General features: G+C 43.4%; 1 protein-coding gene across 2 annotated transcripts in view; it reads right to left on the reverse strand.

Moving 5' to 3' along the window:
• Positions 1-12077, reverse strand: part of LAMP2 (lysosome associated membrane protein 2) — a 67793-nt gene that overhangs the window by 42187 nt on the left and 13529 nt on the right. For both annotated transcript variants that reach the window (XM_088478204.1, XM_088478203.1), the window contains exon 2: positions 10503-10621. In XM_088478204.1, the coding sequence (XP_088334330.1) occupies positions 10503-10621 (119 nt within the window). The remainder of the gene's footprint in view (positions 1-10502; positions 10622-12077) is intronic.

A 12077-nucleotide genomic window follows, 5' to 3' on the forward strand; every position in this document is an offset into this window, starting at 1 on the left:
GATAAGACCCAGACTACTCAGCCCCGCAACAGGTGATCTGCTGTCTGAATAGCGTAGAACACTGTCTTTAATTGCAATATGTTCATCGGCAGACTCGCTTCCTGTGATGTTCAGCAGCCTTGGAAGTAGAGCTCCTGCATGACAGCCCCCCCAGCCTCTCATACTCCAGTCTGTGGTGAGAAATTTCCAATCCCACACTCCGAATCTCTTTCCCTCCATTTAGGTGTATAGAGTACAAAAACCAGAGAAAGGATATCAGGAGTTCTGGGAATTCATCTTACCCATTGGTGAAGGAAAAGATGGGATCCTGTGCATTTTGAGAGGTCTAGCTGAAACGCCATTCCGTAGGGAATGGCCGCGAATGCCGCAACCATCTTCCCCAGGAAGGTAGGCCTCAATGATATCCAGAGATATCATAAATCCGCCTTCCTCTAGGCCCGCAAACACCTACTGAAGGAACGCCTTACTGTACTTGAACATTTTTAGGCATGGATTGAGATTCATCAAGTTCAGAATAGGTCTGACCGAGCCATCCGGCTTCGGAACCACAAAGACTGGAGTAAAAACCCTTTCCGGGCTGATTTCTGAGAACATGGACCACCACTCTCTTGGATAGAAGCCTGTCTCTTGCCTCATGTAAAACGACACACCTGTCGTTGGAAACCTAGGTGGAGGTTGAAGCTTAAAAAAGAGCTTGTATCCTCGAGTGATGTCCATAGTTCTCTGAAGTTCCAAAGCCACGCTCCCACTCTGGCGTCTCCCCGGTGAGAGGGAAGCGCGTCATGCACGAGGCTTGGTAGTGGACTTAACTTCCGGGTTGAGCAGATGTTATTGCGGCTTTGTCATGTCCTCTGGAACCACGGGAAGTTGATGGTCCTCCTCAGAAGAGACCATGTGAACGTCCCCAAGCACAAAAGGACCGAAATGAAGGTCTCGAGTAAGATCTTCTAGAGGGAGGAGCCGCAGACAGAAGAAAAATTTATTTACCCCAGTACTGTAGCTTGAGAAAACCATTTATCTAGTTCCCAAAAAATACACTTCCCGTGAATAAAAGTGTTTTCACAGCGTTCTTCTGTCATTGTTTAAGCCACAGCACCCTACGCACCAAAAACACCAGTGCTGAAAATATTGCAAACATCTTTGGAATTCGATTTCTCATCCCGTCAGCCAATTTCTCCAGGATAAGTCGCAGCTTCACCTATATTGTTAACAGAATAAGCTTCCAGCAACTTATAATCGCAGGACAGATACCTGCATATAAACGGACATGAGAGTATTCTCTTTCAAAGGCGAGGCCCCAGGTACCGGTAGCGTAGTCTTTCTAGAGACAGTCTACCGTGGGGGGGGGTAAACTAACAAAGTGGCATGCTGTCCCAGGTGTACTCGCCTTATTAGGCGAGCCACATGAGATCCTCACCAGATTTTCTACTATCTGTAGGTAAAGGATAAAAGTATAATAAGCGCCGGGACAGCCATTTCCAAGCCGACATCAGAAGAGAATATTCAAAAGCTTGTCTTTGTTTCTTTAGAAAGAAAGTAGTGTAAATACAATAATTGCAGAAAAGCCTCTATCTGGACAGGCTTCTACTGGATTTCCCTAGACTAATTTGGAGCATATTCGCGCTATGAAAACTGGCATATTCTCCTCCTCCGAATGAAGGACTGAGGGCCACAGTCTCTGAGACCTGTGGAGAGGATCCAGTTGTGTACGGGAAATAGTCACGCTTTTGAGATCCCATCCCTGGATTCAGCTAAGGACCTTTTACCCATGCTGGTTTTTCTAGAGCCGCTGACCTGGAGACCCCTCTTTCTTTCCGAGAAGCCTCCAGCTCAGCAGAGAGATAGGACATAAAATTTAAATTTTCTCCAGGTGAGTGAGCTCACAACCTCAGCATTGCTCAACAGATACAGTCTTATAAGTACCACATTTAAAGCATGGGGAGAACATACAAACTCCACACAGCCAGGGCCTCGGCTGGAACCAAACGTCTCCAGCGCAGCGGGGCAGCAACGCCAACTACCACACCATCCATGCTGCCTGCTGAATGACTGCGCCACTGGAGCACATTGTAACCTGTGCCGCTCAAGACGGCGGCTCTGACGTCCCTGAAGATTGTTATTCAGGATTGTCACACATTAGGGAGTTAGAGGACTGCCCTTGTACATTTTTTCTGCACATTTTTTTGCAGGTAAATAACTTTTTTGGGACGCCTTAGTGCCCCTTTCAGTCATGATATATACAGACCCCACACAGTCATGTGTAATGAAAAAAGGTCAAAAGAAGAAAGTGAAATACAGAGAGGCAGGACAGAGCCACATCTGCCCTAATAGCAGTGCTAGGCATAGAAGGAAACAACCACTAAGTGGTTTTTGCTCTCCTAACGAGCCTAAACCCCACTGTCTACTTACAGTCCCTGTTAGGCTTTCAGTTTCATGTAGCAGCGTGTAGCAGACTTTCCCCTCCATGTAATGGCCGCCAGCACCCTCAAAGGAAGCGCTGATGGCCATTGGGAGGAAGTAGGACTCCGGAGCTAGGCTCCGCCCCCCACTATGGCACTTATTCTGTATATATAGCGCACTTGTAAGGCTGCAGCGCGACACGGAGCAGCCTTGCTGCTGTATATGCCGCCTTTTGTAGCTTAACCTGGCTACCCCGCTAGACAAGGAGCCTGGGTCTACTTACAGTCGCTGCTCCGCTGTCAGCGGCGGCTGACTAGTGAAGGACCGCCATGCGCGCTGCACGCAGTGGCATGCAGTCCTAACTGGAGACCGATGTCTCAGTAGTCAGGGACCCCAGGTGAACTGCATGCAGTTGCGAGCGCCCCCCCGGCAGCTCCATTGGTACAGACAGGCAGTGCAGCTGCTGCCTGTCTGTTCTCATGTAGAAATTCTAAAACGTAATCCTACTATATTAAAAAACCCTTAGTAGAATGTGACATACACATCCAGCTCCCCTCGGGCACAAACTAAGACTTGGCTTGTAGGGGGGTATAGAGGTGGAGCAGCTAGTCACACTTAAAAATTTAAAGTGCCAGCTTCCACTTAGCACATGTCTATACCCAACTGTCTGAAGCCTCCAGTGTGCCCTAGTAGATGGAGAAAAAAAATATATATTTTTCTATATATTGTACATAAGTAGTAGTGATGCATGCAGTGTCATAAATGGAATTAAATAGTTACTCCATCACAAGCTCGTTTTACCCACGCTCCTCAATAGGTCCTTTACTACCTTTCTAGCTGCTCTATCCTATGGGGTCTCTCCTCCATTATTCAAACCTAAAGGCAATCACAGTGGCAGTGTTGTTTTCCTGTTTTCCATCCAATGCACCTTTTAGGTCATTCCTTTCACTTCTCCTCCACTACGTAATCCTAGGGAACTTTAACATCCCGGTTTAATGATCCTTCCAAACCTGCTACCTCTACAACTTCTCACCTCACATCTGTGATTAATCCCCTCCGCCCATAACACTAACAGCCACTTGACATGCCTTTCTCTGACCTCTGCACAGTCTCCAAGTTAATCAATTCCACTCACTGTCTCTCCAAACGCATTTCCCCTTCCTCTCCCAAGACCACTATTAATAGGCGAGATCTTGACCCAATCAGTTTCACCACCCTTCTGCCCTGATGAAGCAATAACCTGGCTGCCACCATTGAACTCTCCTCTTCTTCAGCTGTCTTTATCAATATTCAGTCACCTCCACAAGCTTAGCACTCTGACTTTCTCTAAATATGCTCTCGCTCTGCTTAATGCATCTGGAGAAAGTCACACTATCGTGCAAACGTTCTCCACCTCAAATTCATTCTCTCCTCCTATAGCTAGGCTCTCTCACTCGCTAAACACTACTACTATAAGGCCTCATCTCTTCCCAGTACTCCAAACCTCGCCACCTCATTTGCCTTTATCTTCAACTCCTTCCTTCCTCAGACTGCCACTCACTTTACTATCAAAATTTAAGCCACCTCTCAATTCCTTCAGGTCTCACTTCCATCTCTACCTTCCTCCCTCACCAGCACTGCACATCATCATAATCTTCTTCATTTTCAGGACTGGGGCCAAGACCCTCCTCTTTTCCTCCACCTGCTCCCTTGACTCCATCAGCTCTCATTTGGTGCTTGCTCCCAAATTGCCCACCTGCCCCTCTCCTCTGGCACTTTACCCTCTTTCTTCAAACATAATCTTCCCCCCTCCTTCTCTGTGAAAAACATCTCCCTCTCCTCTGTGTGTCACCCTGAACTCTGTCCTTTTTCTCCTCACACATCCTGTCCCTTTCCCAAACCTGCCTTTCCCGCCTCAGCAATGTTTCCAGGATCAGGCCCTTTTCATTTTCCCGTTTCGTCGATTTAACTCTGATGCCCCCTCTGACAGTCACTTCACTGACTCTCAGTCCCATTCAGAATAAAATGTAAACTTCTGTATCTCATGTACAAAGCCATCAATCACTTCTCATCCCTATATTTCCACCCTCATTTCCTCACATATTCTCTCTTCACTCCAACAATGACTGCTAAATCACCTCCACCCTAATCACTACTTCCCATCAGTGAGCAGCGTTCCCTCTGCACAGAGTCAATATGTATGGAAAGTTTGTGTAATTGTTGTGAAATGGTCTGATCTCGTGTAATTTGTTGGTGTTCTACCTCCCTTGTACAGCACTGCATTACCCTTGTGGCATTTTATAAATAGAAGATAATAAAAATAATACAATTGAAACTGGCTGTTTGATCATTTTGTTATTCAGCTTGGTAGTTTAAACCCACTAAATGCAAAACCACTGCATTGTAGGGTCAATTCACAAACTGATTCAGGGGGCCCAAAGAGCTAGTTACAGGCTTTATTCCATTCACCTCAGCTGTTATCTAAATCTTATTTTTATACTTCCACATTTGTCCAAGCTAGCAAGAAACCTAGTTGTTCAGCGGTCAGGCCAATGCGAGAAGACACAAGGGGGTATATTTACTAAAGTGCGGTTTTTTAGAAGTGGAGATGTTGCCGTAGCAACCAATCAGATTCTAGTTAACATTTATCTAGCACATTCTAGAAGATAGTAAGTAGAATATGATTGGTTGCTATTGGTAACATCTTCACTTCTAAATACCTGCACTTTAGTAAATATACCCCCCAAGTATACAGTCAGGTTACGCAAGATTTTGTTCAGACTTTGAAAGCTAGTCATCCACTGGCGCATTACAAAACAGTGTATTTAGAAGCATGACCAGAACCAAATCCTGTACTGTAATACATAGAACTAATTTCATATAAATATACTACCGGTCAACACCCCCATTTTCCAAGTAGTTATTGAAATTTAAGCTATTCAAGTCCAGTGAATAACCTGAAATGGTACAAAATGTAAGCTGCTAGAGTTTAAAAAAAAAAAAAAAAAAAAAAAAAGTTTAGCAACAATTGAAAAATATACATTTATAAAAACGCCTCTTCCAAAGAATAAGTAATGGGTTAAAAAAATGACATTCTGCAGCAATGAAAAAGACTTGCCATGGCCATGAAATACCACCAGTGGATTACTGAAGACTGGAACAAGGTCCTATGGGCTGATGAATCAATGAGTCTTTGATTCATTACGCAGAGTTTATGTACTTTGTTGCGTAAGTGGAAGGATGATTCCTCAGTGTGTGGGATTTATTTAAGAAATGTACAAGGGCAATGCATATTCCCCTTTACAAGCATTGTCTTTCTAAATTTTCGACTTTACCACACCAGAAAGTGGCAGCTTGTAGTAAATAAACATCAATTGTTAAACTTGGACGAGGAAATGTGCTGGATCCAGAGTTAGAAACTTGCAGAGTGACTGGCAACCTGAACCAAAAGGGCTATCAAAGCATTTTGCCTTACAAAGGGTTCATCCTATAGTAAGATAATAATCCAAAACATGCCTCCGGGCTATATCACAACTTCCTTTGAGGAAAAGAACAAGATGGCCATCAATTTCCAGACTTAACCCCATCAAGCTGGTTTGGTATGAACTGGACAGAAGGGTGAAAGCAAAGCAACCTACAAGAGCAAAACATTTGTGAGAACATCTACAAAAGTGTTGAGTGAACTTCCCGAACAATATTTGGTTTCCATTCTAGAAAGAATGCCAAGAGCCTGTTCAGCGGTTATATCTGGAAAAGGAGGCTGCTTTAAAAAGGAGTCAAACATTCTGATTACATTTTGTTAAACAAAACAAAGTAATTAATTGATTTCATTTGTTCTATGCTTTAGTTTCAGAATAAAAACTGAAGCATTAAATTGCATACACTTCAATAACTGGACAAAAGTGGGTGTTCTGATGCTTTTGATAGTTAGTGTACATACACATGTAATATATACAATGTTACAGCTTCACTAACATATACACATTGAACAGGTAAAGCTCGCCATCAGTAGGCATATGTGTGTACAGAGTTACAACAACCAGACATTTAATAAGGCTTACATAGTATGGCAGCTATGCAGTGCTGTGCACATTCCCATAACGGGGAAGGTGCAATCATTGATGGGTCTACGTATATTTCCCAGACACTAAAGCAGTGAAAAGTCGTGCTTCCACACTTATAAAGTGAAATCCTGTGATGTAACAATAGCAATGTTACTGGGAATTTCACATGTAAAAAAAAAAAAAAAAAAAACACAAAACAGTACATCAGGCCACTTCTATGCTAGATGCAACAGTAGTGTCCACTGGACCCAAAATTGGTACGTTTGCACACTGCAATCAGATTTAATTTGCTTAGCAATGCTGGCTCTGGACTAGCTCACTAGCATAAAAATCCATATTTATATAAATGAGATAAATAGGCAGCAATTCTTGAGGTAACTTTGTAAACAATCATTGGAAAAAAAGTAATGTTTGCACTATGTTCTGTAAAACACACACACAAATATTACACTATCATCCAGCCCCCTAGGGGTAAATTTACGAAGAATCGTGTTTGGACAAAATTGCATTCCTCATGCGAGTTTTCCCTACTCGCAAATTTACTAAAAGGTCAAACACGTGCAAACAACTATACAGGACTGCTGCATGCTGTTGGAAGAAACCCAATCCAGAGTCACCACAAACTGTTAGCCACACAGGGGTAATTCCTGAACCCCGTTTGCAACACAACGCCTATTTTCCACAGAACTCTGGTACGGGTCCATTATAATGGACACCTTTTATTCATTTACTTTTTCATATGAATGTTGTGTTATCACAGCCTACCAGGATTCATTTAATGGCTTCTTAGCTAATCGTATGCATATTTGTTTTAAGAATACTATTGGCTTCTCAGCTGATTAGCCTAGTATTTTGATGTGATTTTATATTACTGTCCATATTTTTATCTTTACTGATTGTTGAAATAAATAAGTTTTATTCTTTATCAAACATATTTGCACTATTGGATGCCTTTTCTCTTATTTTTCATTACATATTCTCTATAGTCATCAAAATTACCACTGCCGGCTAGACAAGTACAGTATTATTTATTCATTTACGTCACAAGCGCCAGAAGAGCTGTACTATTGTATATTTCAAGATGCAAGAAACAGAACAAGAGCAAGAGTTTACAAAACGCGACCAAATACATCATCGGCCAAACTCGCAAATACATTCCATAGGAAACAATACAACACACAAATTTACCAAGAATCGAGTTTTGAAACTCCCCCGGGAAATTACCAAACTCTCACCAAAATAGACTATATCCTGTGGTGAGTGTTTTCATATGTTCTTCAGCTGCATTAGTTTGTGTGGAGCAAAAGTGGCAGAATCACTACAAGTGCTATTCACTGCATGTGGCTGGGATTTCAGAGGCTCTACCACCAGGCTGTAAGGACTCCAGAGCAAGACACTGAGCAGGCTCATGAGGTAATGCAGGTACCACAAAGGCTGCACAGGCCACAGGTTTTTAGGAGGCGTTTGAACCTGAACGCATTGGCCAATGGCAAGGTCATACCGATCTTCCGGCTGAACCGTAACAACATATTCCATCTGTATTACCAAGTAAACTGGACCTAGACCCTGACATAGCATATTAGCACTCTGTCTCAGGCCTGTATAAGCTTCTGGCTGTGCTGCACTTTCTGGCTACTGGTAATTTTCAGTCTGACTGGTAGAGTTCTCGGGATATCCCAGTCAATACTCTCATGCTACGTAACTCAGGTAATGGTGGCATTTCAGCCTCTAATGGATACCTGCATCTGCTTCCCTAGCCAGGAGTCACAGTGGCATACAGTCAGGGTAGCCTTTTATAGCATTGCGGGCATGCCTGGGTGATAATGACTGCACTCACAACCACCACCCAGATGGCATTCTTGCAGTGGGTCGAAGTGCTGGCAGCCTTTCGTCCAAACAGCATGTGGTGCGATTTCATGACCTCCTGCACAAGGGTCATGTTCTCCTCCACAGAGAATTTCACATTTGGTCTTGGTCTTGCCCCTCTGCCTGGGCACCTGATCACTGCTGCCTGTACTGCTCAATAAAGCCTCTTGAGCAGCAACCTCCACCATCTCACTCTCTCCCCGCTTCTCCTCTGCCCTGAACATATTTAGCGTTCCCACTAGTCTGTTTAAGCGGGGCGCCGCGCCCTGCCCTATTTCTGAAGGGCAATAAACACCATGCCCTTCGGTGCGACGCCCCACTGAACAGCCTGTGGGTGACATCCCCACCTGTGGGTCGCAGTATCCCGTGGGTGGGGAAAACTATGGTGTAGCGGTCACCGCCGGTTAATGGATGCTGGGCGTATGTGCCCAGCATCTTCACACTGACATCAGCCCGGCATGTCCGTAAGTGCCGGGCACGTACCCAAGAGTGACTAAAAGGGGATGTGTCTTAAAGGCACGCCCCTTTTCCTTGGCCAAGCCCCTTTTTCTGGCAAGCGCAGATGTGCCCTTTCTCTTGGTCCGGCGCCGGACCTAGAGTGAAAACTAATATTCTTGTCCCTCTCCCTATACAAACACAAACATATTTTACAAAAACTTGCATGACAAAACACGTTTGCTTTCACCATCGAAAAACACGATTTTGCAAAACTCACCTCTTAGTAAATTGGAGAATTTGCTCTGGAAAAAAAAAAACTCATGTGCGTTTGTGGGAACCTGTTTAAGTTTAATCTCGCTCAAACACGATTCTTAGTCAAATTCACACTATTGCCTTAAATATGTGTAACTTATTTGTATATTCTGCAACTATTGTACTACAGGGAGTTACAAGGTGCTGATGACTTGTTGCAAAAAACCTGCATGTGTTTTGTTATGCAAAGGTAAATGCAACTCGTGTAAATATTTGCAGAAATATACTTTAAGTAATTTAGTCCCATTTTATTTCCAACTCCATAAAAGCCCCTGTGTGTGCAAAATGATAAACATCAACTCTTAGAGGAGTGTCAATGCAGGCGTGCCTGGTAACCCCACGGTCAGCTGTGGGAAGACTTGCAGAAGTTTTACAAAAGAAACAGGGGTGTTCAGAAAGAACTGTACGCTGGGACACCCAAAGCTTAATAGCACCTGCTTACGCCATTGTTCTTAGGCCAGGTACACATCAGAACGACGGACAATTGGAACGATGAATGACCCAATCTCCCTTGAGCCCAGAACAAACTATATTGAGCGCCCACACTGTGCAATCTTTCAAGTGACTGAATGATTTAGCATGTTGTTTGATCCTATACAATTTATTGTTGCTCCTGTACACACTAGAACCACCATCTTGAAGATCACTGGCTGGGAGTGGCAAAAGGTGACATCCTCAGAGGCCAAATCGGGACGACATAACACCTGGTTGTCCAGATGGGCCGTACACACTACACCACATCGTTCACGAAATCTTCCGATTGACCGTGCAGCACAGCCAACCATAAGATGTCGTATACGACGCGCGGGAGTACGCAATTGTGCATACACGATATGTATAATTTGTCAAATCATGCAGATATTGTTCTAGTGTATACCAGACCTCGGTGTCATCAGCGCATAACAGCTGGGCTTTTGCTTTGCCATATCAATTGCTTGTGCAGTGTACCACACAGTTTCATGCACGCTTAATAGGATTTTATGATGTAACTAGCTGTTGCCCGCAGCTTCGTCCACGATGAAATCGCTTTGGGTTCTAGCTGTATTGCTTTGCATAGGGGCCCTGTCACGGGAGGGGCCAATGTGACCAGCAGCGCTATTCAGAATGGGGGCAGCAGCACCTTCATCCCTCATGCACACCAATGTCACTGTGCGCCTGCTATGTAGCCTATCCTATTTAAGTCAATGCGGGCCCAAAGCACCTCTCTCCCCACCCCTTACCGGCCGCGGGCATGGTTCCATACTCTTGCATTGATGTCAATAAATTTTGTTTTCGTTATTGCTCAGCTTTAACGTTATGGATCAGGATAAAACAAAGTGCAGGTTATTTCTAGGAGTTTCCACTACAAAATGATGCAGATTTCATGAAAATCGGTTCAGTAGTTTTTGCATCAGCTTGGAACAAACAGACAGACACAACGTTCTAAATATATTATAGACTTACGTATGTGCTCTTGCTGGTTTCGTAATGTACTGTGAAGTTCACCATCATGTTGGCATATATACAGGTCTTATTGGAACCATCTTTTATATCCACTTCAAAAGCGTTTGATTGTAAGAGCCCTGGTGAAGAAATGTTAGGTCAGTGACATGTGATCGCTAGACTGTTCATGTGACCGCTAAGAAAGCAATAACCAGATAAATGTGCTGCATAATTACTTCAAGGGTGCAGAGTCCATCAGTGTTAGAAGAAGTGACAGAATAAATGTAATACTAAGTAAAATATATATATATATCTTGGACCACGTAAGCCCAATTTTGATTGTGCTATTAAATGCACGCCCACTTTACCGACATGCACACTCTTTGGCAGAACCAAAAGACAACGTTGGGGACTAAAACAAAATAAATTGAATTCTGCGTAGTAGCTGAAATACATCTGCTAACAAGAAACGAGTACTGCCTATTGCACAGCACTTTTTCCAGCTGATGATGCATAAGATTGATTAATGGCTATGCACTGTCTGAATGTGCATTAACACAGCCCTTGTATAACACACATTATATATATATATATATATATATACACTGTATATTGCGCATATAATGCTTTATTAGAATTAGAGATGGAGAGTTCCTCACCCCCAAACCAAGATTTTCATTTCATGCAGGTCTTGTGGAATCAGACCAATGTTTGTACATAGTTCCCCAAATTTGCACAGGGGAGCCCAGATTCTACCTTTTGTATAATCTGTGTAAATTGATCTGCTAAATAATTTACTAAGCCTAAAGCACCAAGGGGCATAATTGTCACAATCCACATTTTTAATACGGATGTGATATTATTCGCGTAAATTCTCAGGGTGAATACGAATATCTTCACAGAAATTTACTAAAATGATATGGGCTCCAATAAGAGCTCACCCTGGCTAATAGCTGGAAGCAGTGTGATAGCGTATAGCTAGCACATTCCTGGTTTGTGTCTCCTGTGTATATGGCACATGCATCATCAGGGGGCAAAAAGCTTTGCGATTAGCTATAGGCTACTATAGGACAACGCCATCTGGAGATGGTGTTATCGCAGCCCCATAGAAACCTTTGAAGGCTCTGGCTGCTGTTGGAAATGGAGGTACCGCATAGATATCTTCTGCGGTCCGCCTTCATACATTCGGGGATCCTTAATATTTGAGAGTATCCCCAAAAAAAGTGTGTTTTGGGGGAATATTCCACAAATATTTGATAAATAGGCCCCCAGATCAGGAAAGTCTATTGTAAGTGAGGAAATAGATCCTGAAGCCCTGACACCGCATCTCCAGTAAATAAGTCATCAACAGACATATACCCCAGGGATAAGAGATTATTTACTGCCAGCTGAACTGACAGACCGAAACTGGTGTTATAGAGAGGGTGGCATCATAAAGCATTATATTGCAACACCCATCTCAACTGGATGACTGCTTTAATAGTCTAAACAAGCCCAAGAAGACAGCTATAATCGTACTGTCACAATGCACCTTTTCCTGCACACCAATTTTCGTAAGTGACCCTTTAAAACCTTTCCTTATTGGGCTGCCAGGAC

Source organism: Taudactylus pleione, unplaced genomic scaffold, assembly GCF_031769625.1.
Source record: "Taudactylus pleione unplaced genomic scaffold, aTauple2 ptg000211l, whole genome shotgun sequence".
Lineage (NCBI taxonomy): Eukaryota > Metazoa > Chordata > Amphibia > Anura > Myobatrachidae > Taudactylus > Taudactylus pleione.